Source organism: Podarcis muralis, chromosome Z (genome assembly GCF_964188315.1).
Source record: "Podarcis muralis chromosome Z, rPodMur119.hap1.1, whole genome shotgun sequence".
In the NCBI taxonomy this organism is placed as follows: domain Eukaryota; kingdom Metazoa; phylum Chordata; class Lepidosauria; order Squamata; family Lacertidae; genus Podarcis; species Podarcis muralis.
Window position 1 is genome coordinate 25889621 of NC_135673.1, and position 27414 is coordinate 25917034.

The window sequence follows — 27414 nt, forward strand, 5'->3', positions numbered from 1 at the left end:
TTACTGAGCCAAACCATTAGCTCATCTTGCCTACACGCTTTGGTAGCAGCTTTCTAGGATTTCAAAGAGTGGACTTTACGAGAGCTTTCTTAGGATGCCTGGGATTGGACTTGATCCGTGGGGCATATAGAGTGGGGCTAACATTTGTGTACCTGACAAGGACCCTGCCTCATAAGAGGTCCACTGCCAACCCACAGAGCCACCAGGCCCGACTGCTGCTAGTTCGCCTGCCCTCTTTGATTGAGCAAGCAGCAATGGTAGGAAAAAAGACGGAGCAGCAAATCCCTCTGGGTGGCCCTGCAGATCCAGCACAGAATATAAGAAGGGAAGGGGCAGCTGCATCTGCGGCAAGGGGTTAGGAACTCAGAGGAGTAAAGGGTTGCTCTCATATGGGCATGTAGAATGTTGAAGCATGTTTTAACCTGTTTTTTAATTGTGTTTCTGACTTTGGTTTTGTTGTTTTTTAGTGTTTTAAAGGGTTGGCTATAGTGATAATTTTATTGCCTTGTTCTTTGTAAAACACTTTGAGATTGCTTTTACAATTCAACCGTGTATAAATTTTATGAAATAAATGTGGTTGAAAGAAAGATATCCACAAACTGCCATTCTCACACACCCCACACACATACCTGGGCATAGCTGGGTGGCAGGGTGGCAGCTGATCCCCCATCAAGTAAATAAATAAATACTTAGCTAACTGACCAATCGTGTCTCAGATGGCTCAGTTCTTTCCCCCAACATAAATCTTCCCCCCCAAAAAAGCACAAATCCTGGATACCTAGGACTTTATCCAGGCAAAGCTGTAGCTATGCACTATAGATCATCGCTCACACTTCGCTTGGAGAAAGTCCTAGGTTCAATCTCTGATGTGCCCAGGTAGGAAGGGCTTGCCACCTGAAACTCGAGAGAGCTCCTAAAATACAGGACTAAATGGATGAGGCATAGGGCAGCTTCCTAAGTTCCTATGTCATTTTGTGTTCTCTTGTCACAAGACAAGGTAAACTGCTTATAGGGGGTGGGGGAGCTGCGGATGTGCAAAGTATTTTATCCCATTCTGAGCTCAAAATCTCTGTATATTCTTCTTGTCATCCTCATGCGAGCCAATGTGCTGTAGCAGTTGCGGAGCCAGCCAAGAAGATCAAGAAAGAGTACATGCCTCCAGTTAATCATGAATATCACCAGTCGCATGCTGTCAGCCTAACCTACCCTGCAGGGTTGTTGTAAAGAAAATCATGGCCGGGGGGGGGGTGACTTTTGTACTCACCATCCTGACCTCAGTGGAGGGAGGAAGGGTTGTGAATGCAATTTGGATGTAATCATTTGCTGTTGATATTTGTTGTTAATAAATGATGCACTGGCCAAGCACATTTTGTGGTTGAACACATTTCTAAAAGATCTCTACCTGACCCAAGGGAAGAGGTGTGAATTTGCCCAAAATGTGGAACTGGGTTGGAGGGTGAGGAGATTGTGTGAAACAAAGCATACAACTTTGCTTTTCTGCCATAATAAATACAAAGCTAAGTGAGAGAAGTACATGTTTTCAGACTTGGTTGGGCTGGCAGGTCTCCCTGTGCTCCTACAAGCGATGGTGGTGGAGATTGTCTGGGGCCAGTGACTCAGCAGACGGTCCAGAGTTCTAGGAGTATCTAATGCTAAATTAACTACATGACTTCCACCCAGAGTTGCCACGGAACTGCCCGTTCTAAACAAGCTTGTCCCTGAAGAGGCAAAAATATAAACCGCTTACAAGGCCAGTTTCAACACAATGCTTTTCCACCCTAGGAGTTGCTTTTGGACATGAGAACGTAAGAGGAGTCCTGCTAAATCCGGCCAAAGGACACCCAATCCACCATCTTCCTTTTTTCACAGCAGCCAACCATAAGAAGCTGAGAAGCCCATAAGCAGGACATTTGGACAATAGTGTTGTTTTCCAGTGACTGGTATCCAGAGTAATGTTGCCTCTGAATCTATAACAATTTAGAAAGATCCCTGTTGAAAACACTTTCACTCATGTTTTTCAAGATAGGAGGGTCTGCCTTGTTCACATGCCTTGCAACATTTCACAGATCAAAAGAGGGACACAGTTTTAGCACCCCTGTTCTCATTCCGAAGATTACTGCCTGTTCATTTATTTACTTCTTCATTTAAAGCTTCAATACCCTGCCCTTTGACCAAAAAAGACTCTTAAATTAGCTTGCAAAAATCAGTAGTAAGATGGCCCCTGCAGTCAGGCTTACACTCTAAAAAGACATGGCACGTGAGGAAAAAGGAATGGGAGGGAAGAGGCAAGTTTAAGCACAAGTTCTTAAAGTGATTGTCCTTCTGATGCTGCTACATAATGTATGCAGGTTCTGACTGTCTAGGAAAGCAGTCCACCCACAAATAAGCACTATTTATCCCCAACAGATCTAGGAACAGAGCCGGTGACAGTGCACTAAGCAGGCTAGGCTAATCTGGCTACACAGTTCCTCAAACAACTGACTCCATACCCTGTAATAGGGCTGTCCACTGCAGATTTAAAAGCCAAGACAGTGTTTGGTTTTCCTGATTGAAGAGATATTCACAAAACATAATTGTCCAATAATATGTGATTACAGTTCAAACTGTACCTTAGCAGCTGCAGTGTGCGAAGTGTGGTGCTTTGGGTTTATTTGCATCTATTTAACTGTGTGCAATAAAGACAAAATACATCCCTCCCCCCTCCACATGATGCAGTGCAACTCCCAGACTGCGTGGGGAAAGGAGTTAAACCCTGAAGAATGGTATTAACATCATGATAAACTTGCAATAACAGTATTTCAAGAAGGCATCATCAGAAGGAAAAACACAAGGACTTTCCTTTGTGGGTCATGAATCGGTGGGGTGGGGAAGATTACATCAACTGGGGGACATGAAAGTTTTCAGGGAGACCCTAGTCCATTCGAGTGACAGCTCCTCAATGAAGGGAGTATAAGAAGCACACCTTTTGCATTGGAAATCTACTGATAATTAGACTGCAATAGCGGCTGGTCCAGAGTGTTGCTTATCATCCTCATTCTTCCAGCAGCATTTGATCCTATGAGTTCCTTCCCTACACACTGAAATTACTGGTGAAGCAACTCCAAAGCACTGCACCATTTATTCATGACTTTGTTGAGCTTAGGAGCTTGATTTTAGTATCAAATAAATGCTCAACTTCTTGTTTTTTATTGTAACATAATGACCATTGTTAGCAACCCCAAAGTGTAGTAGTAGGGAGTTACATCATACCATATACTGCACAAACAAAAAAAGAAATAACAGGACCAATAAGACCACACCAATATGAATCAGGACATCCATGAGTTGGCATGGATGGTGAATGTTGGGCATCTTAAGTCCCTAGCTTAAGAAATAAACATGGCACAAAAGTATTATGGATCCTCCATCCATCTGGAGACATGCAATGTACAAGTTCCCCCGAAAGGCAGATCATTAATTTTATAGGTCTAAAAGAATTAGGGTAAATCTGCATGGTAAGGGAACATCTGAACTCTGTTGTTTTTACCATCAATGACCCAAATAAATTCTTCTTTCTGTTGCCCTTCCTTCAAGGGGGCAGGGTTTGTGAGGGAATTGAAACAAATATTTAAATACTAGGTTTTGACATAACAAAAAGAGTCAGCATCAACTGCGCTTCCAGGGGGAGGGTGTTCCATAAGCAGGATACCATCATAGAGTTGGAATAGACCAGAAGGGCCATCGAGTCCAACCCCCTGCCAAGCAGGAAAATCATAGGAAAGGCCTGTGCGACAACAATAAGAGCCTCCTCCCCTCCCCTCACACTGAAATACCCACCATCACCACCAGATGCCCTTATTAAAGTGATACATGTATGAAAATGGGCACATTTAATACCAGGTCCAATTTTGACCTTTGAAATTTGACAGAGATGCATCTGAATCATAATTTCAGGAGTATCTTTTCATGCAGTTTCTCCCTGATGTAGCACTTGAATTATTTATTTATTTTCTCCTCCTCCTCTTTTCATGTCATACAATGCTACATAGAAATACACATATAAGCTAAGATTGGGGCAGAGGGATAGAAGACCCATGAAAACTTGATCAATCAAGTTCACTAGGTCTGAGGATTGTGGTTTCATCTTGTTCAGAAACCATAGACCCATAATATATTTGGTTAAGATGATAATCAAATTGTTGAATGGGGCTGCCTCATCTTTGGACCTGAAGACTGAGGCAATCTCTACAGTGCACCCCTCCTGAAAAAGAGGACAAGTTCCTGTTTTTCCTGAAGGTTTTGGTACATCATCAGTGCAAAAAAAGGAAAGCATGCTAAACTTAAAACTGTCCACTGTTTTTCAAATTGCATTCACACAAGAATCTATCCTATGGTGCTTGCCTCTGTAAATATTGCCCTGATTTCTGTAGCACCTTGTCTTTCTAAGCAGCCTTCACAAATTTGGTACCTTCAGATGTTTGAGGCTGTAACTCCCATCAGCTGCAGCAAACACTGACCTTTGTGTGGTTAGTATTAATTAGGTGTCACTCTGGGTTTTTAACCAGGGTCACACCATAGTTAAAGCCAGTAGAAGGAAAGCATGGAAGATTTGTTATTGGCAGGGAGTTCAAATTCTGCAGCCCATCCCCTTACAGTGCAATCTTAACACATGTCCACTCAGAAGTAAATCTCATTCAGTTCAATGGGGCTTGTGCTCAGGCAGCTATGTATCAGATGACAGCCTTAATCACGGTCAAAGGACAGGCCACACTAGAAGCCCTAAGAATAGCTGTCATCTATTTTGAATGATGAAATGCAATGTGGTTGAACGGTTGGAACTGTTGCCTACCGAAATACGCTTAACCACTTGCACACACAAAGCGCAGATGCCTCAGAGTAGAATGCATTTTATAAAAAGATTTAAAGGAGTGCAGTGATGCCTGGAACGTTCTTCTGGATTTACCATGCATACATTTGGTTTCCTCCCCAAAATCGGGATCCATTCTAGAAAGCCAAGAGCAGACTTTGAAAGTCGACCACATTAGTATTAAGTGCAGGGCCGTTTGCTATTTAAGTAATTTGGGAGTGTCTGATGTCGGCTCCTTCCCGTAAATAAAATAACTTGTGTGACATGTAACACCTGGTCTTCCGCCAACTGGCTCCAGCGTGCTTCCTCCCCTTCTCAGGTTTCTTTCATTCACAAGTGAGCGGAATGACCTCTTGGTGCAGGGAAAGGAAAGGAAACTTAGAAGTGGGGTGTGAATATAACATTTTACAGGGATCATTAATCTGTCCCTCCTTTTTAATTTTTATTTGCATTTTCAAAAACAGGAACAGATAGCATATTTAACCCCCTCCCATCCCCCTGTTCCACTTACAACTTCCTACTAAATGCAGCATGTATACATATACCATATGACTTCCCTTCCACACTTTTCCTGATCATTAATATGTTTTCAGTGGAAATGCTTGATTTGGGCCTGCTCCACACTGGTTTGGAATCAATTGACCAACGAAGACATTTGTGAGTGGATTCAGATATTTATGAAATATGTATATGCAAAATAAGCTGCTCTGGAATGGCAGCAGCAAATTAGGTTAGTGAATCTGTGCAATCTGAGCCCATAGACCCTCTCCATGCCCTTTCAGCAGAGACTGGAAGCTTCTGGTCTTTGAAATGAATAAAGATTTATAACCTGCTTTCTAATATTTTAAATACAATTTCCAAGGTGGCACACAATAAAGTTTGACAAACTAACAGCACATACAAAGACAGAAACAAGAGAAAATCACAAGAAACAAAACCAGATCAAGTAGCAATGGTAAAAGGGTATAAGTGACATCATGCTATCAAATAGAAAATAGCCTACAAAACACTCTGTGGCTAAGATCAGATTTTGTCATTTGGGGAACAGCTTGGGCAAATAAACACATTTCCAAAGAAAACTGCTTTGATTTCTTTCCCTGCTCAAGCCATTTTCCTGCGTGAGGCCAAGGACAAGATTGTAACTCCTCCGTTCTGTGTACGAAAAGCCAACTGTATTGTCTGATACCAGCTTTGCATGGGGGTACAATGCAGATTGCATATCACACACAGCTCTGTCAACTTTATGCCCCTTAGCATCTGCCCCTTAGCATCTACCACCTGAATCTGTCTCACTCTGCCCAATGACAGAGCTGGCTCTAGGCCTGCTAACAAAGCTTGGAGTTTCCAAAAAGAAGATATGTTTCCCAAACCAACAGTTGATGTATGTAAAAGCCAGAATAAATGTTGCACAAAAATGCATTCAAACAATATGATCACAGGGGATTCTCCCCCTCCCTTTTTTTTAACGAACTGGTGTACAAGTGCGCTGCCAAATATCCATGCATAGCACTCATAATAAAACCAATTCAAGTGTTCCCAACCTTTAACATCAAATGTTAAGATTTCAGTACAGTATACTAGTTTCAATTTACAGGGCAATCCTCCACACCAGGGGTCAGCAAACTTTTTCAGCAGGGGACCAGTCCACTGTCCCTCAGACCTTGTGGGGGGCCAGACTATATTTGGAAAATGAATTCCTATGCCCCACAAATAACCCAGAGAGGCATTTTAAATAAAAGGACACATTCTGCTCATGTAAAAACACACTGATTCCCGGACCATCCGCGGGCCGGATTTAGAAGGCGATTGGGCCAGATCCAGCCCCCTCTTTTTTCCTCCCTCCCCCCACCCTCCCACACAAAACCCACCCCCCCCACCCCCCGGCTTCCCTCAGTTCCAGTCTTTGGTTTCTCTGTGAATGCTGTTTTCTGCATGTTACAAAGTTGTATAGATCCTCAAACTATTTAGGTGATTATTTATCAATAAAAAGTTTGTGGATGTTTATTCAAAGCCAGCCAAGGAGTCCAGTTCGCTTTGTTGCGTCTTCAAATACTTTGTACAGGGTTCCCATTCATCTTTAAAGTCACAGTTATCCTTGTTCCGTTGCTTATATGTCAGTTTTGCCCGTTCTGAATAGTCCATCAATTTTTCTTGCCATGATTCTTTAGTTGGGGTTTCTTCAGTCTTCCATCCTTGTGCTATTAGAACTCTTGCGGCCGTTGTCACATACATGAAGATGTTTTTCAGCTTTTTTGGCAGATCTTTCCCTACAATCTGTAACAAAAACGCTTCAGGTTTTTTAACAAATGTTAAATGGAACATTTTCTTCAATTTGTTGTATATCATTTCCCAAATTTTTTTATTACATTACAATCCCACTGCATATGATAAAATGTCCCCTCCTTTTCCTTACACTTCCAACATATATTTGAACTAGTTTTGTACATTGATGGGAGTCATAGTTCAACACCTGGCGGGCCCCACAATGGTTATCCCTGGTAGAAAGCATAGTGTGGCTTAGCATGAAATCATGATTATCACCACAATGACTTACTGTAAAGTGTATGCAGACGACTCTCAATTTGTGTGCGTATGATGTATGCCCAACCATGCATGCATGCGCCATGTTCTGCACCAGAAAAGGGTGGGGACAGGGCAGGCTTACACGCACTCCACCGATGGGGGGTTGCTTGTATTGAAATTCTACAACTTTGGGCTTTAGTGTTTTAGGGCACTGTGAGTGGTTTTATTTATGTCAGCAGGATTTTAGGGCTGTAGATGTACATTGCTGCAATAAGTGTTCTGTGATTTACTTATTATTTGGGGGGAGGAATTTGTATGCGGTATAAAAAAATCTTTTCGACTCTTTAAAGTCAGGAACCTTCATATCTTTCTGTTTCTCACAGTTTGAACTAGTGGTTTTTTTAAAGGTACAAGTTGATGTATTTGCGATCCAGTAAATTTTCAGGCACATTGCAAACATGTCAGAATGGTAATGAAACAAACCATTTCTTAGGTGCTGTATAACTGAAGAAAAAATTGGAAGGGAAAATGTTAGCTAATTATTATTATTTTTTATCCTTTTCCATACAGGGCGGGAAGAAATTTTATAATGGACCTTGTGGGGGTCGAGACTGCAGTACAGGCTGCCAGTGCTTTCCAGAGAAAGGTGGTCGGGTAAGTTGACTCTTTCTTCTTCTTTTTGGTGAAGGGAAACAGTGCCCAGGTTTCTTATCACAGCTGTCTTTTCTCTCAAAGAAAACAGAGCTAATATGCTTAAGACCCTGTCTAGTGGATTCATAAGGCGAGGAGAGTGAGGAAGAACAGCTGCAGGAGAACACCAGGCCCAGCCAAAACTTTGAAATCTCACATAGAAGACTTAAACCTTAAAATCTCTGCACCAAAGCTGCAGCAGAGCCAGCCAGTTAACTGGAAAACAAAATACAGTAGATTCCTGTGTATGGACATCAAAAGAAACGTATTATTACAAAGTCCCTGGCTCTGTGAGCTTCGATGTCACCTTTGAAGGGCCATTGCTCTTCTTATTCCTCCCTCTGGCCCCATCCACTTGATACATATAAAACAGTTGCAAACCACGTTCAGACAGTCATAACTTCCCCCAAAATAATCTTGGAAAGTGTAGCTTGTTAAGGGGTGCTGAGAGTTGTTAGGAGAACCTCAACACCCAGACAGAGTGGCTTAACAGTCAAGCCCTCTTACCTGGGAACTCTGCGAACTCTAGTTGTGTGAGGGGCGGGTGGCACAGAGCCTAGGACTTGCCGATCAGAAGGTCGGCGGTTCAAATCCCCGCGATGGGGTGAGCTCCCGTTGCTCGGTCCCAGCTCCTTCCAACCTAGCAGTTTGAAAGCAGGTCAAAGTGCAAGTAGATCAATAGGTACCACTCCAGCGGGAAGGTAAACGGCATCTCCGTGTGCTGCTCTGGTTCTCCAGAAGCGGCTTAGTCATGCTGGCCACATGACCCGGAAACTGTACGTCAGCTCCCTCGGCCAATAAAGCGAGATGAGCGCCCTCTTACCTGGGAACCCTCTTACCTGGGAACTCTGCGAACTCTAGTTGTGTGAGGGGCGGGTGGCACAGAGCCTAGGACTTGCCGATCAGAAGGTCGGCGGTTCGAATCCCTGCAACGGGGTGAGCTCCCGTTGCTCGGTCCCAGCTCCTGCCAACCTAGCAGTTTGAAAGCAGGTCAAAGTGCAAGTAGATCAATAGGTACCGCTCCAGCGGGAAGGTAAACGGCATCTCCGTGTGCTGCTCTGGTTCTCCAGAAGCGGCTTAGTCATGCTGGCCACATGACCCGGAAGCTGTACGCCTGCTCCCTTGGCCAATAAAGCGAGATGAGCGCCGCAACCCTAGAGTCGGTCATGACTGGACCTAATCGTCAGGGGTCCCTTTACCTTTAATAACTCTCATTAAACTTCAACAAACCATAGTTCCCAGGATTGTTTTGGGGAAGCCATGGCTGTTAAAATAGTGTAGGCCTCTTTCTACATGTTCCTGGAAATCTAGTTCAGGCCTAGTTTATATATGGAGTTTAGTGACTAATAGGACTCTTTTTTTCTTTTCTCTTTTTTGATCCACTTTGGACTGAAAGTTGGAAGGTTGGGTATTTTAAATGCTGCGTCATGGCAAAAGATTCTTTGCATACAGCTAAACCCTTCTTTGTCGACAAGAGTAGCGGTTCCTTCTTGTACCCAGTGTGTGGATCTCACATGTTCTAGTTTAACATGCACACCTGGTGTTTGCACCATGCTACTTTCTAGTCTTCCAGAATCTGGTGCCTTCCAGATGTTTTGGACTGCAACTCCCATCAGCCGCAGCCAGCATGGCCATGATCCCATCAGCTCCAGCATCGTGCAGCTGTGCTGGCTGGTGCTGATGGGTGTTGCAATCCAAAATAGCTGGTTGGGGCAGGCTGTAATAGACCCTTTCTGCTTTGGTCCAAATCACGTCCATCTCCTTGAACAATACTTCTGACGAATGATGTAATCATTGACGGATGTACTGGGTGTCATCATCCTGTCTCTTTCCATTGCTTGGGTTCAGCTGGATTGTTTGAACTGGACGCATCGCTGTTGACCTTGCAGTTCAAACTCTTGGTTTTATCCTTTGTGAAGATGTCACAAAGATTTTGATTTGTTTTTACAACTGACCTGGGAACTTGGATGAACTTTTACTTTTATTTCTTGTGGGTTCTAAACTATTAGGTCTAGTCATTGCTTTAAAATTTTGGGGGTGACATGGTGGGGAGCAACACCCTTCCCTAGAAATTCCAGCTCCCATAAACAAGAATTGGAGGGGACTTTTATAGCAGCATGGAAGCATGCAATTAGCTCAGTTCAGGTATCACTGAAACCATAGTTTAGCATAACAACAAAGATGCAGTGAGCCTCATACTTCAATGCCCTCCTGCCTGCCTTCTCCAGTGTGGCCCCAAGGAAAAGTTCAGAAACTTTTCTTCCAGTTTAGATGAACTACACTGTATGATTGTTTTATTTTAATTTGACAAAAAAATATTTTTAATTGACAAAAACCTCTACGTGGTTTAGTATAAAATATTCATTAATAACACCAATAAGACCAAACATTAAAGCCATATATGAGTGTATGTAATAAAGTGACATGTTAACATGAGGGTTGCATAATGGAAAAGTTTTTTGCAGGCTTCAGAAACAATATAGTAAAGGTGCCTGCCTAACATCAGTGGGCAGGGAGTTCCAAAGTGTAGGTGCTGCCACACTGAAGGATCGATTCCTTGCAAGTGCAGAGCATCCAACTAAGAGCAGACCCACTGAAGTCAATGGACCTAAGTTTGTCATGTCCATTAACTTCATTGGGTCTACTGTCAGTAGAACTAGCATTGGATGAAGGGCAGTATAAAAATTTAATAAATAATAATGATAATGATAATACTGCCATTAATGCAGATTAGAACCTCCACCCAGAAGTGTAGATTGAAATCCCACTCTTTCACCATTGCTAATGCTCTGCATTTGTGTGGGTGGAATTGTCCAAAGAATTAACCAGCATGGTAAAGAAATTGGGAATAAAGCCCATAGGACCACTTGGTTCTTCTTACTGGGCCAAGGGTGGGCACCTGGGAGCCTCCAGATGTTGGTGTATGCAATGGTTGGGACTGATGGGAGTGGGGGGGTCCAACAGCATCTGGAGTTCCACAGGTTTCCTGCCCCTGCTGTAGCCGATGATAGGGTTTGAATTTGGTGCAGTGGGAAATTCCAGAAACTCTCCCTGTGTGTGAAAGGTGCTTGTAGATGAGAACCAGATAGCTTAATTAAAGCTATGCTCTGAAAGAAACAATCAGCAGAAGCTGCAAAAGGAATGTTGCAGATTTTCCACCTGGTTGCCATTCGCTCTTTGACCTGTAGCCTTAGGCGAGCTTAGCCCCTGAGCTGTTGCTGTTGCTGTTTTCGCCCCCACTTCTTCTTCAAGCAGTTGGTGAGCGTATTACCAGACAAGCCTTGCGGAGGAGGAAGTGGGAAGGTTTCCCCCTGACTCTGCTCTTTTTGGGCCATTAAGGAACGGAAGGGGCTTTGCACAGGCTCACCCACACAGCTGGCGATGCATCCTGCATGGTGCTCTGTGTTCTGTCATGTATTTTTCAATGCTTGCACAGCTTGGAGCAGCCCCTCACCTCCCCCTGCCCTTCCATCTCCCATACCCAATCTCCTGAGGCCTGCTCTCTTATCTGGGAAGATAACTTCTCTAAACATCACTGGAAATGTTCTATATGGTCCTCTTACATCCTATCCCAGCCCCAAAAAGTACAGGTCATGTGAACTTCGCTTTAATTTTTTCTCTGTCTTTGGCAATGCAACATTTTCTCAGGAACTGAACAATTTGTAATGAGGTGGGTTATGTCCTCTTATCTTCTGCCAGGAGGAGAGAGCCTGTGTGGCTTCTGAATGATCTTTTTAAGTCAGCCATAAGGGAGGGGGGTGTCAGGTGACTGTACCCCAATATTGAAAAAATGCATTAGGGGGTGGGCCCCCACAGCCTGGCCCTAGCCCTACTGTCAGCATGCACACTTGCTTCACGCCCCTTTGTTGGTACATTTGTTTTTTTCTTCTTCAGCATTTCATGTCCATCTTTGGATAGATGCCTTGTTCAAGTTCTCTCTCGCATGCTCTGTTTCTTTTCCATATCCACATTAGTTGTAGATCATCCACCCACCACATGGGTGGTCATGCCCTCTGTCTTTTGAAATTGTAGGGTCTCCATGCGAACATTGCTTTATTCTATCAGCCTGAGTCATTTCTTGCCACATATCCTGCATATAACCATTTTAACTTCACATCGTTTTCTATTACATCTGTACCTTTTGATCTTTGTTGTATCCAGTTATTAGCTTTTCCGAATTTTAATGCTATTCCTAAAACTGCATGTTCCATGGCATGTTGTGTTGTTCTTTGCTCCATAATATGCACATATGGAACACTTCATATTTCAAATCTAAGGAAATGTTTTAATTTAGTTATTTACAGCTGTATTATTATTATTATTATTACCGTATTTTATATCCCACCTTTTTCCCTGCTGGGATGCTACGTTTGAAAACATTGTTATATAATACAAAGTAATGGGGGGAACTAGTTAAAAACAATTATTAAAATACATCATGACATATTTAGAACCAGCAATTAAAATTCAGTTTGCCCAGTAATCAATATCATCTGCACCTTAGCTTCCAAAGACATGTTGAAATAGAAAGGAGTTAGCCTGCTGGCAGAAGGATAACAAAGAGGGAGCCAGTTTACCTGTTTTTGGGATCGAATTCCATGATATGGGAGCAGCCTCGGCAGTTACTACTGAACTGCGTCACTGATGTTAATAGGACTGAAAGAAGATGTTAACCCTTAGCACCTAGGAGGGAGATGTGATTTTTCAGGCCTGGGGCCAAGCCATAGAGGTCTTTATAGGTCATAACCATAACTTGGAATTGTGCCCCCAAACAGACCAGTAGCCAGTGAGGTTGTTTTAACAGAGGAGCAGCATGCTCTCTGTAACTGGCTGGCATTTAGCAGGCATTTGAAGGAGATCCAAATACATACCAGGAGCTTCTCCCAAAGCCTAGAACAGGGGTTCAGAACTTGATCTGATAAATAGGCCAGACCCCAACCTCCCCCACCCCTTCCAGGTCATTTTTACCACCTATCTGCCAGTCATCTGCCATCATTGTAATGTCATGTGACAGTGATAAACTCACAAGGGGACTGCTGAAAGTGAACCCCTTTGAAGGTACACTTTAAGTACCAATCAGCATTGGCAATGCATCCTCTTGGTTGTGCTGGAGAATTCCCAGACTGCCAGTTGTTCCTTTGCAGCTGCACTCTTACACATGACATCAGGTGTGGGGACATCAGGTGTGGGGAAAATGTCCTCTTGGCCAAACTGAAACCTGTGTCAGGTGCGGGCTGGAGGTTCCCCACCCCTGGCTTAGAACCTCTGATGCAGCCAGCTAGGCCCATTTATTCCTCTGCTCACCTGCACCAGCTGCTCTGCTGAGGTGTAATACCCACAATATTGCATGAGGGCACTGCAGTGCAGCAAACATGGGGCCAATCCTCTAAGACCCATCTCAGTGGAGTAAGGTGCCTGGGTCCAGCTATCTGAGTCACCAAATAAAGCCACCTGTCAGCTTACAAACTGACTGTTGTGCAGATGTGCAGCTGCTTCTCCAAGCCTAATCTGTTTGCTTCATTGCCCCCCTTTCCTTCACCCCAGAATCCCCCCAAAACTGTTTTCCTGCCTGTTCCCTTAACTGCTTTTCTGGTTTTGAACTTCATTTCCCCCTAATTCATTTGTCCTCTACCTCCCTTTGGTTGCTTTTCAAGAATAGGTATTGGGACTCTCAAAAGTAGTTCCCATCTTCTATGCATGGAATTCCATTGCTCTTCCCTTCATGGGAGATGCAGTTAGGTCAGGAAGCCTCTAGTTACTCAGTTTCTCATTTTTAATCAAGCCACAAAGCTTTGGTTACCAGCTTTAGAAAAAAGCCGGGATATTAAACCAAATTCAAACAATGGTTTAATATCCTGGCTTGTTCCAAAGCTGGTAACCACAGTTTCTTGGATGAACCAGGAAACTATTGTTAAATGAAGACATCTCAGTTTGTTTCTTTGATGCTCATGCAAAGGGTCTGCGTCTGTGGGCAAACGCTTATTCAGGTCTCAGGTTACTGAGTCAATATATGATTGTCTGAACACAGTCAATGTTGCTGCATTAAAAAAAAATCTTTTAGGAAATTGCATTGTAAAAAAAAAGAAAGAACCCAATAAGATAACCTTTTCTGATAATGCACATCTTCTAATCCATAGCAAATGTTAGTGTTTGTCAGAGAGATTTAAGTCTAGCCAATAAAAGAATCATGATATCTTTTTCTCCCAATGGGTAAACATAAAAGTGGGGTGGGGGGGAGAGAGTAATACTGTTGTTTTACTTGGGGGTTACAATTATCTTCAAAGTAAAGAAGTCCCGACCATCTGTTAGCTGTTATTCAACATGTATTTGGCAAAATTTCAGGTGAAAATGAGGTAATAGTAAGTCAAACAAACTTGCTATGCCAATGTTGTTTTTATTAACAACCACCAAGACCTTTTTTTCCCCCTAATTTCCAAAAACGCTCACTGCTGCCAAATGGGGCATTAAGCAATTAGTGTACATTTCCTCCCTCTCCCACTCAGTACAAGGAGTCCCAGCCATTAGCTGGATATGTGTGCGTGCCTATAGTGGTGAAATAAAAATTGTACATTGCAGCTGCTACCCTACCCCATTGCAGTTGTGCAATCAAGACAGGATCCGTGTACGTGTAGGTTGTGGTGAGAGTTCTGCAAGCCTGGAGAGCACGTTTGCCAAGACATCTCGAGGAGCAGGCGCTGCTGGTCATATCTTGCTCTCAAACATCTGGGTGTTTGGTCAGGATGACTCTTGAAACAGGCCATTTGTTGATCTTCCTGGCTGTCAGTGCCTGTAATGAAACAGTGAGAGCCCTTGGGCTGCCTCTGGAGACAGCTGCACTGTTCTCCACAGTCAGATACAGGGCTGCCTACTCCCATGTAGACATTCCTCAAATGGGAGCCAACTGTGCCATAGTTGCATCTGGCAGGCTAAAAATGGGAGCTGCCAGGCTAGAAATGGCTCTGTGCCCACCCCCACCCCCATCCAAGCACCTGTGCTGTAAACTTACCAAAGCTACAGGTCACACAGCATCTCCCTTGTCTGTAATGATTCTGCCCTCCTAGGCTGGCAACTGGGTCTTCTCAATAGGAAGGGCTATCAGGGCTACCTGTTCAGGCAACAATAATCTTTCCTAGCTCTAGTTTTTGATCTGCCAGCTCTTATCCCTGGTTTGAGTCCTGGCTCCCGTTCCATTGGTGCTTAGAGTTCAGCTCACAACACATTCTGGTGCTTTGCAGCCAGCATAGCACGCTGCACTCCTTTTTCTGTAGTACTATACATAAAACGCAACTGTTCCCATCCCTGCAAAAACTCCGAAACCTTGCGGGTGTTGGGGGAAACCAGATGAAAATCCATAACTTTAGCAAAAGGGGCCGTGCTGTTCATACAGCTGCATACACATGGCTTATCTGTACTGAAACCAATTTTAAAACCTTTCCCATCATAAATGAGGACATCTCAAGTGCTTGCTTTTGAAATGGCCTCAAAGCCTGGTTTGCAAACTGTGATCTTTGGAGCAGTTCCAGGGCGTCTTGCAAATTGTTTCTGGAACATTTGGCAATCCATCTGTTGCTCTGCAAACCCTGTTGTTTCTTGTGAGTGGTGGTCTTGCTAAGGAACCATGCACTACTTTTTCTTTTTATTTTATTTTCTTTTTTTGCTTGCTCGTAGATGAGCTCACTAGAAGGAAGGGACACCAAAGCATTGGAATGCATTAGATGTGCATTGCCTTGTGCTGGAGGGGAAAGGATGTTAGTAGAACACTTTACTCAACATGCACTTGGCATTTGTACTGCCCTGCTGTTCAGTCCCCTAAGCAGTTTCTTTCAAAAACTAAATGCTAAATCCAATAGTGGATGCGTAGGATGTTGGTCAATCGCATAGGAACATAGGGGGCAGAGCCTGGGAGACCAGGGTCCAAATGCCCACTTGACCAAGAAGCTCATTGGGTGGCCTTGCCACTGCCTCTCAGTGTAACCTTCCTCTCAGGCTGGTAGCGGGGATTAAATTAGAGTGAGGAGAGCTGTGTGTGCCCCCTTGAGCTCCCTAGAGAAAAATGGCAGGATATAAATGCAAAAAATTAATAGATCTTACTAAGGCAGACCAATTGGGCCATCAATCTCAGTACTGTCTATGTCAGCCTTTCTCAACATTGTATCCCCAGATGTTGTTGGACTACAACTCCCATCTTACCTAGCCAGCATGGCCAGTGGTCAGGGATGATGGGAACTGTAGTTCAAGAGCATTTGTGGACCCAAGGCTGAGAAAGACTGTTCTTTACTGAATCACAGTGGATCTCCAGGGTTCCACATGGGGAACATCTTCATCTCTACCTTGAGATGCTGGGATCTTCTGTTTGCAAAGTTCTGCCACTGAGCTACCCATACCTCCCTTCCCATATAAGTAACTTTTCAAAGATAACATGAGCCATCATAGTCTGAAAATTATGTGTACACTGGATGTGTTAGCATACCTGCCAACATTTCTCAGATGAAAATGGGACATTTTTCACTCCTCCACCCATTTTTGTCCCTCACCCCCACAGAGCCTTTCCACTACCACTTCACCAACAGAACAAAGCACACATGGCCTCCAGTGTCCTGAGATAACCCCTTAATCTCAATTTTACTTTGTTTTATTCTTTGGTAGATTTACAAAAAGAAAAGCACACACCAATAAATAAATTTTAGAAAGGGGCAAGACAAGACATAGATACACAAAGCAGATAATAATAATAATAATAATAATAATAATAATAATAATAATAATAATAAAAGACTCCTTGCACTCTGCTCCCGCTTTCTTTCTGCCCAGGGCAGCCCTGCCCTTTGCCTGCCCCTCAGAGCCACACGTCATACGGTGCTGGGCCTTGTCAGTGGTAGCCTCTCCTCCTCATCTAGCAGCCACTACGAGCTGCCCAAGGGAGGAGGCCAGCAGTGGCAGCCATGGAGAGGCAACGGGCTGATCCTTCACAGCTGCTGCAGCTGCCACCTTAATTCAGGACAAGCACTGGCTCCTCCTCCTCCTTGAGCTTGGCAGTAGCAGCACTGGCAGGGTAAATAGGGACATTCCAATATCAAATCAGAAGCCAGGGTGACTTTTGTAATTCTGGGGCTGTCCCTGGAAAATTGGGGCACTTGGAGGACATGTGTCAGGGTGTAAGAATCGAACCAGGTCTGTGCATTTAGTTGAACTTTGAATGTTTGAACAAAATTAAACTGAGGCTGTGGAATCCCTTCCCATTCTATTCCTGTGCCACACCTGACCTGGCAGTTTAATTGAGTCACTGAATTAATAAAATAAAATAAAATAAAATAAAACAATTTGGTGGATTAATTCAATTAACAATTAAATCATTAATTGTTGGGATTGATAGCCTGCCTTCAGTCAAATTTGGGATGGCTTATAAAATTCTGGACTGCAGGGTTGGTATTTAGCGAAGTTCTACTCAAGAGTCATGCCGATTGATTTCAGTGGGTCTACTATACAGTGGTACCTAGGGTTACATACGCTTCAGGTTACATACGCTTCAGGTTACATACGCTTCAGGTTACATACGCTTCAGGTTACAGATTCAGCTAACCCAGAAATAGTACCTCAGGTTAAGAACTTTGCTTCAGGATGAGAACAGAAATTGTGCTCCAGCGGCGCGGCAGCAGCAGGAGGCCCCATTAGCTAAAGTGGTGCTTCAGGTTAAGAACAGACCTCCGGAATGAATTAAGTACTTAACCCGATGTACCACTGTATAACTTTGAGTGATTATCTTTACAGGACATTATGGTATTTTTATTTTCCCTCGAAAGTTTTTTTTTAAAGATTTTACTTAAGTCTGTAATTTTATTTCTTGCTCGGATTTCTGTGTTAATAGGAAATGGAATGCTGAATGAAATAGACAGCTAATTGTGGGCCTGTGAAGGGTTTATTGGAAACATTGGAAACATTATTGGAAACCTTGCTGATATCTTCCTAGCCCACTGTGCTATCAATGAGTAAATGGAAGATGCAAAAGGAAGGAAATACATTAAATACATAAAGTGCTTAACAACTTGGGGCCAGCTTCCCTGAGATAAACTTACCCCATATATGCCCACTTGAACACTTCAGTCTGCAGAACTATCACTGCTGCAGGTACCACATAATATCTGTTCTGCATTTGTAAGAAACCAATCTTTTAGTATGGCAGTACCTACACTTTCTAAGGGACGCGGGTGGTGCTGTGGGTAAATCCTCAGCGCCTAGGACTTGCCGATCGCATGGTCGGCGGTTCGAATCCCTGCAGCAGGGTGCGCTCCCGTCGTTCGGTCCCAGTGCCTGCCAACCTAGCAGTTCGAAAGCACCCCTGGGTGCAAGTAGATAAATAGGGACCGCTTACCAGCGGGAAGGTAAACGGCGTTCCGTGTGCTGCGCTGGCTTGCCAGATGCAGCTTGTCACGCTGGCCACGTGACCCGGAAGTGTCTGCGGACAGCGCTGGCTCCCGGCCTCTAGAGTGAGATGAGCGCACAACCCTAGAGTCTGTCAAGACTGGCCCGTACGGGCAGGGGTAACTTTACCTTTACCTTACCTACACTTTGGAATTCCCTGCCAATTGACATTTGACAGGCCTCTTCAGTGTACTTGTTCTGGTGCCTACTAAAAACATTTTTGTTTAGACAAGCCGACACAGATTTGTAGAATGCTGGTGTGTGTTTTAATTGGTTTTTAGGTTATCTCTGATCTTTTTCTTTTTGTAAGGTTTTAGATAGCTGCTTATACTGATAATTTTCTTGTTTTATTCTTCTATAAACCTCTGTGAAGGGTGTTGTAGGTTGTTGTTTTTTTTACAAACAAGCAATGTATAAATTTTATGACATAAATAAATTTCACTGGAGAATCTAGGCAGAAGTATATACGAATGTAGGGTTAGGCCCTTCCTCTGAAGTTAGGTCCTCAGAAGAGAGTATCAAAAGCAATAAGGGTGTAGAGCCATCCATTTAGACAGCCACAAGGGCAAAAGTCAAGCTGAAAGCCAGGAAATAAAAGCTTCGCCAACAAGCCTCAGTGCCAGAAACTGCAAACCTAATTAGGCTGTGAGGAAGTTCACCCGCCATAAAAGCCTGCAGCCAAGCTAAGTTCATAGTCAAATGGTTAATCCAACAAGTTCATTGTGGTGCCAGTTGGCTTGGAGCAAATAGGATGTCTGTCTAAGGATCTTCCTAGAAAATAAATAATGTTTGTATCTGTGATGCAAGGCAAAAGCGTTCTTCAAAGAGGAGAGACAGAGAGAGAGAAATTGTGGATTTGAAGCAGACTGGAACGTATCCTGATACAACAATGGCTTTCATAATGCTAATAATGCCAGGAAAGGTCTTTAAGATGCGTTCCAAAGTGTGTTTAGTAAATGTGTGCTAATGTTGCATAACACTGAAAGGAAATGCCAGAGGAAAAATCACAAGTAACGTATTGCAGAACAGTGTATTTAACGAGTTACAACCTGTATGGAGTTACATGCCTTCAATTTGTTTAAATTAATGAATCAATAGGTTAGAAGGACAAGTCAACAAAGAGAAGCTGTATGTCTCTAAGAACATTGTCCAAACTTGGCAACATTTCTTTGGCATGATCTGATAGTTGCCACTTCCATTTTGGACCTAATGATTATTCTTTTTAACTTCTGGCTGGCAAGAGGTAGATTCTACCTAGAGCCAACTTTGATCAATGTGAAGACTTGTTTCCCCCCAGCCTTCTATGAAAAGGCTTGGCCTGGCCATCGGTCCATCATGACTTATACACATGATGGTTCCCAAACAGCTATGTCAGTCCCTTCTTGTTCCTTCTACTGCAAGGATGGGGAACCTGGAACTCTCCGGATTTTGCTGAATACAACACTCATTATCCCTGGCCATGATGGCAAGGCTGGATGGGAAGTGAAGTCCTACAGTACCTGAAGAACCACGTGTTCCTCACCCTTGTTCTACTGGAACACCTTCTTCTTCTTCTTCTTCTTCTTCTTCTTCTTCTTCTTCTTCTTCTTCTTCTTCTTCTTCTTCACCTCTGAGGAAACAACCTGGACCTTTGGCATTGGCGAGATGGATGCTTAAAGTTTTATTCTACTCTCCAGGTCAGGCATCCTCAAACTCGGCCCTCCAGATGTTTTGGGACTAAATTTCCCATCATCCCTGACCACTGGTCCTGTTAGCTAGGTATGATGGGAGTTGTAGTCCCAAAACATCTGGAGGGCCGAGTTTGGGAGTGCCTGCTTCAGGTAGTCTATCAAGCAGGGGGACATGGGGGAATCTTGGTGTCCATTTGTAACTTCTTGCATTGGTTAAGTTATGATGAGTTGTTTGGCTAAGTTAGCTACTCCAACTCGAGTTAGTGACTTTGGTGGTCCAAGTTGCCCTGGACTGTTTCCTCCAGTGTGCTGTTGTTAAGTATCAAGCATGACATGCATGTTTGAAATAGATGAAATGAGAGGACTAAGGTATTTTCATGGTTTTTGTAATGATACCCATTTCCACATTTTCCTTGCACGTCTCAACCCCACTGAACAGAGCTTGTTTTGTCAAACATTCAGCCTGAACCAAACTTAGAATAATACAAATTCCAAAAGGATAGCCATGTTAGTCTCCTGCAAGAAAAATAAGTGTCTTGTCTTGTGGCACCTGGTTTAAAGAGTAGCAAACCAAATGTGATATAATCCTTCCCACTTTGTAAGGAAGAGACACTCCTGCAGCTGCCACTGTTTATTGTGCTAGTGCTACACTTTCACCCAGATTGTTCATCTTTATTAATTGCCATGTAATTGATCACAGCTCTGAAAAGCATGTCTGTGCTAAACAATATATGACCTTGCTTGACTTTATAATGTCACTTTTATTATTTTAGATACAAATAAAAAATTAAGTTACGGTTCCTAAAACTCTTTGGCACATGTAAGTTATGTTTTTTGTCTGTCTAGGTGGACTTTCCAGCTGGTGTTTTGATGTTCATTTTAATTTTGCCACCATTTGGTGCATGCGTTCCCACCCACCCCACCTGCATACATTTATTTATTTTTTAAAATGGAATTTTGTGAGTGGCAAATCAGACAATCATTTTCAGAAGGAAAAGAATCAGAATCTTGATGCCAAAGATGCTTATCACAAGCTGTTGGGGCGAAGGGTCTGGGTTTCCTGCAGCTGCTCTTGAGTGCCTTACTAAGTTATTTGAACAGCAAAACTGAATTTTTAAAAAAAAGTGTTCTGAATGTGTCCTTCTGTTGGCATATCTAGTTGCAAAGGTTTTTCAGGAGAGGCAATGATATTCTTAGAAAGCCAGCTTAGAACCAAACAGTAACATCTTTAATACCCCTGATTTTCATCCAGATAAATATATCATGTGGCACAAACTTTCCATTTAAATCAGCTGGTGTTTTTTTAACAAAAGGTTTATTGGTTCTCCAAATTCCATGTAATTATTTAAAACCATCTTCAAAGAAAGATGGCTAACGAGATAGCTCAAGATGAGATGACTACAAGTGCTTTTGGACATGTCAAGAGATACATCGATGTGGCTGAGATTATCTGGTCAGATGTTATAATACTGTGTGCTTTAAAACTAACTCTAGAGTTTTGTTTTTAAATAGTTGTCTGCTTACGTTCTGTAGCTGGTAACATCTGCTCTCAAGGCAACGCTCTCTTGAACATCTAATTATTTTTCATGCATCTGTTATCACCATATCTGACACGACTTTATTCAAGCTACAACAGATGTAATTACTGGCATAACCTTAACTATCCAAATTAATTTTTTGTCCTTAGTTGTTATGATCTGTCTCTGATCATGTTCTGGATGTCTCCCAGTTATCTATTATCATTCATGGCATCTCTGTATCATTCAATAAGACTCTTCTTTTTTACTATTATTCTTTTACTATTATTATTGTATTTTGAAGTTTTGTTGTTTGTAAAACATCAAAATACAATAGTCTTCTTCTTTGGTGATCACTCGTAGCCAAGTAAGATTGTATTCCATGAATATGGTCTTAACAGTGTGTCCCTAAGTGACTGTGGAGGCCAATTCTGGATCCACACATCCTTCCACAGTGGGGACATAGGTTTCTGGGTGGGAGTTGATCATAGTGAGGATTTGCCAAACGTGCCTTCCACAGAACTGGAAAAAAAAAAATCAGCATTAGATAAGGGTCATAGTTCATTGGTAGACCATCTTAGGAGTGAAAGGCTGTATCTTAGTGGCTAGAGCATCTGCTTTGCTTGCAGAAGGTCCCAGGTTCAGACCTCAGCATTTCCAGGTAGGGCTGAGAAAGACTCTGAAGCATTCTGTGAAGCATTCTGGATAACTATACAGTGGTACCTCGGGATGTGAACGGGATCCGTTCTGGAGCCCCGTTTGCAACCAGAAGCAAACGTAACTAGCGACGGCACGTCTGCACACACATGTGTCGCTTTTCGCCGCTTCTGCGCATGCGTGTGACGTCATTTTGAGCGTCCGCGCATGTGCGAGTGGCGAAACCCGGAAGTAACACGCTCCCTTACTTCCGGGTTGCCGTGGAGCGCAACTCGAACGCGCTCAACATGAAGCACATTCAACCCGAGGTATGACTGTACAGCAAAACATCAATGGATTTACAAGTTCAGCATTTAAAATCCTCAGAGGATAAAAGTTATTTGCTTGGTGCCAATAAGAGTGCATAGAAGGTGCCAGACTAGCCTCTCTGGGGAGGTATTCCATAACCACATTGTGATCTAAGAAGGTCCTTTCACAAATAGCTGCCTGTCACACCTGGGTTGGTGGCAGATACCTGGAGATGGGCCACTGATGATTACCTTGGGATCCAGTAGATATATGCTGTAGGTGGTGATCCTTCCAATAAACTGGTCCCAAGATGCTGAGGCTGTGATTATTTTGTGTGGACCAGGGCTGAGGAACCTGTGGCTCTACAAACACTATCGTTGGGTTATAATTCCTATTATCCCTGACCTTTGTCCATACTGACTGGGGCTGATGGGAATTAGAGTATGACAACATATGAGTACAGGTCCCCCATCCCATGTGCACACTTAGTACCGGGGAGCTTGAAGGAGCACCTATCTCCATATCGTATCTACCCATACATTAAGATTTTCAGTGGAGGACCTCTAGAGTGCCATGCCCTGTCGTGTATTCTCATGACATTGAAGAGGCATCATCTCTCTGGGTCTAGAGTGTAGAGACCGCTGCACCTTGGGACTGGTGAGGTGGAAGGCAAAGAGGCCAACAGTAGTTAGAGCCAGGGCCAATGACAAGCAGAGCCAACTAACTCTAGTTTAGTCCCCATCCTACTCCCTGGTGAGTCCCACAAGGCAACACTGAGATTAAGAAAGAGGAAGCTGAAAAGCTGTCTCATTCCCTGGACTGGTTGCAAATAAGAAGGCAGGCAGAAGTTAGTGGGGCAGTGTTGTCCCATTTGCCTAATGTGTCCACTGATTATAGTTTCAACAACTGTTCCATCATCTGTCAGGGATGCAGTAGTTGTACCATGCACCGCATATCCTTTCCAACTATACACTTCTTTTCAGCTATATGCTCTGATGGATCTAGCACCTAGGGTAATGGTTTACTTTACTTCTCTTGCTCATTCTCCCAAACAACCCTGTGAAGCAGAAAGGTGGAGAACCAATGATTTAGAATGTAGGAAACTTTCTTACTTGATGGCCAGACAAGGGGTTGTCGCCAGCTACTCGGCCCCATTGCAATTAATGGTTCTCAGTTTGTTAAGTCCATTAATTTCAGTGGGTCTGCTCTGAGTAGAACTAGCATTGTATACAACCCAGCTGTCACTATACTGTTGCCCTTCAGATGTTTTGGACAATAACTCCTACAGCAGCAGCTGACATAGCCAATTGTCAAAGATGGTAGCAGTCTCTGAGGGACACTTAATTGTTGAGAGATGGTTTAAACCAGTATTGACTAGCAGTAGTGCTCTAGGGTCTTAGGCAGAGGAGGGTCTTTCCATCACCTGCTTCCTGGCCCTTTTAACTGGAGTAGCCAGTGATTGAACCTGAGACCTTCTGTATGCAAAACATGTGTTCTGCTTCTAAGCTGATGGAGAGTTTTGAACCACAGTTCTCGTGTGGCTTGATCTTGAGAAATGGTTGTGGGATGTGCTAAGCCACAGTGGATCTTTGGGTTTATTTGGCACAGATGATCTTGCCTTTCCACAGTGCAGGTCAGCTTGACCATGTTAAAAATACTCTGCCATATAAATAATTTACTTTGTACCCCGTTCCTGTTGCCATCACTTATGAGAAATAATTCATCCTGGGATTTTCACTTCTTTGCTGCTGCAGTCCTGCCAAGAATTTTTAAAGAGTTTTTATATTTATTTTATTTGTAAAAAAGAAGTTGGGCTGGGAATGGGCATATAATAAACAGTAGATTTGTGTAAGTGAAGGCTTTAGAATCCCCAGAACGGCTGTTTAACCACTTTTCACCAGCCTCTCTCCCTTCCATAGAGTTTGCGGGAGAGAGGAAAAATATCCAAGCAAGAGGCTGCTTTTCATCAGGGCTGGATTACTTAACAAGTGCTGTGGTTGGTGTGGTTTTCCTGAATTTAAGCTGATCAGGCTATGAAAGGCATTGCAAACTTGGATGGGTGAGAGCTGACAGAATTACTGCCATTGCCCCCCACCCCAAGCTGAACCGCAAGGCCACACAAATAGGTGCTCATATTGGGGAATGTAAACTTGCACGCTTGGAAATCTGGAGAGGTGTGGCTCAGACTGTGCACTTTTTCTTCAGCAGAGAGAGAGAAAACTGCCAATTCTATTTTGCTTATCTCTGGACCAGAACCTCAGCTGCACTCCCTTAAGCCCAGATTGTGGGAGGATCATTGATGAAACACTCTGTGCATACTTAAAGGCACAAGGTTTTTTTAAAAAATAATTATCCACATATTTCAGAGCTGAGCCTTGAGACGTAGGGAGCTGGCTCTGGAGGTCATCCTGTCCTGTTTTAGGAAAAGGAGGGGGCAGTCAGTTAAGAGTCTGCGGCACTCACAATTTAAGTTGTTAGGCCTTGAAGAACAGGGGCAAGTATGGTGAGTTGCCTAGGCCAACCCAGGAGAGCTCCCTGGAACCAGGATTGGCAAGAACTCTCCCAAGACTGAGCATTTTAAGGCATGATATAGTGGCCAATCTGATAGCCACTTAGAGGGGGCAAGCCTAACAGGAGCTATATGTTGCATGAAGGGCCATAGCTCTATTCTGCACCCACTGGCTCATAGAGCATAGGGATGCTGAGAGCTACCTATGAGATGTGTCCTGTAAACCAGAGGAGTTAGCTAAGGGCTCATGCTCTGGCTTGGATAGTCCAGGAGCAGAAGTGATGGCTCTTCAGGTGCTGCCTCCTCTTCTGTCATCTCTGAGCTGGATGCAGATCATCACCTGTGAACATGGCAATTGCGTCTGTAATCTGTGCTTGATAGCATTGTTCTTCCGCCAGTGGGACATGACCCACAAGTGATGGTGCTCTGACCTGAGGCGGGTTACATCAGTGGTGCAGCCACCATTTTCCTTTTTGATGGTTTGCCAACTTGGGTTGATTATTTTTGGGTTGCCAAGCAGCTGGAGGAGAGGACAGAGGGTAAAGAAAGAGCTGTGAGCAGAAAGAGCCCTTTCCCCGTCCTCTGGACCTCCTGGGAAACTCAGCAAACTTGCTGTACCTGGAACTGGGTGTGGCACATGCAGCTGAATGGGACACAACTGCAGGCAAGGAAGGACTTTCCACTTTGAGCCTGCCCATAAAAAGCAAGTCTAGAGTGAGAGACTAGGGTGCTGCCTGCTGTTTACAGGAATTATTCTCATTGTCAGACTTTTGGGGTGAACTGAGAGTTTGTTTGGACCCTGGTTAAGAACCCAGAGGCCAAGAGGGAGAGTGTGTCAAAAGGAAAATGAATGGATATTGATTTATATATATTAGTAACTTTGTATTAATGTAACATTTTTATATGTAGCTGTCTGTTTTTGTAATATTTTGTTTAAGTTGTCTGTTGTTGCTTCAGTTTTTTTGTTTACTACTTAGATATATTTTTAACATATTAAGCATTATACAAATCAAGTTGTCTGCAGCCCCTCTGCCCACGAGAAGCTTTACCTGTTGATGAAATCATATTGCTCTGGTGCATTGTGGGAAATTTAAAATGGCAGTTCCTCAATGCAGTTACCCAGCACAGAGAAGGCATTGATGTCAGTGGGCCTTGACAGGGAGGGCATGGGGAGCTTGGGTGCTGATGTCAGTCCTGGTTATACTAAGGGAGACTTTTCTCTGATGTGGAGAACAAAAAATAAATAAATCTGCTTTTATATTTTAAAAGAATGTGGCAATACAAAAGAATTTAAATGTTTTGCTGTTCACTTGAGAGCTGTGATCTGATTGAATCCATACATTAAAACAGCTGTGAGTCCTCACTCTTGGGTCTCCAGATGTTGTATTTGATGGGTTTATTAGGTAGATGAGGGAATATAATTAACTATATTTTATTCCTCTGCAGACCCATGTATTTGGGTTAACAGACAAAAGGATCAGCTTAACACTTGCATTTAGACGCATGGGGCTGAGCAGAATTTAAATCCCATCTTAAGCAGTTTAATTGAAAGCACAGGAATTAGCTGTTAGGCCAATCTTCCCCTTTGTTGCCTGTTTATCAGAGAAATAGGATACAGACTGAAAAGTAAGTTTAAAACACATATTTTACTCACAGTCAAGCATTCATCCTTAGCAGCAAAAAGTAAAATACATCTGTTTACAGCAAAAACAGCTTCAGGGTTTATTCCTTAGCCTTTTCTTCCCCCGAAGATATCTCACAAGGTAGCAGAGGTTTAGAATCAGAGTTCTCCTTCTCCTAGATAGGCTGCCTTCCCAGGGTGATGAACACCATCTGCCCCTCACTTCTCACTACACAGCATGTGCAGAAACTGCCTTCTTGACTGTTGGACCCACTATTGGTCCTTTGGTCTGCTCAATCTACTGGAGCCCATCTTCGCATGCAGGGGAAGGTCCTAGCTTACTGAGGGTTTGAGGCATAGCTGTCAACGTTTCCCGTTTTTTAAGGGAAATTCCCTTATTCCGAATAGTATTCCTTGCAAGAAAAGGGAAAAGTTGACCGCTATGGTTTGAGGCCTATCAGCTACCCTCACCTGTTTTAGCGTTCTCAGGGTGTGGCCACTGTCACATGCTGACAACTTCTAGGAACCACAGGTGAGAGCTGAGGGCAGGGTGGAGACCAAAGGTGGACAAACTATGCCAGAAGGACCGCAACATGTTCCCCACCAGGGATACTACCCCTCCCCTAACACACTAAGCTTCTGTGTTTAGCAGGGGTATGCATATCCTGTTTGGG

At 43.4% G+C, this 27414-nt stretch overlaps 1 protein-coding gene across 3 annotated transcripts in view; it reads left to right on the plus strand.

The window, feature by feature from the left end:
• Window positions 1–27414, plus strand: part of COL4A6 (collagen type IV alpha 6 chain) — a 176534-nt gene that overhangs the window by 54259 nt on the left and 94861 nt on the right. For all 3 annotated transcript variants that reach the window (XM_077922416.1, XM_077922415.1, XM_077922418.1), the window contains exon 4: window positions 7940–8023. In XM_077922416.1, the coding sequence (XP_077778542.1) occupies window positions 7940–8023 (84 nt within the window). The remainder of the gene's footprint in view (window positions 1–7939; window positions 8024–27414) is intronic.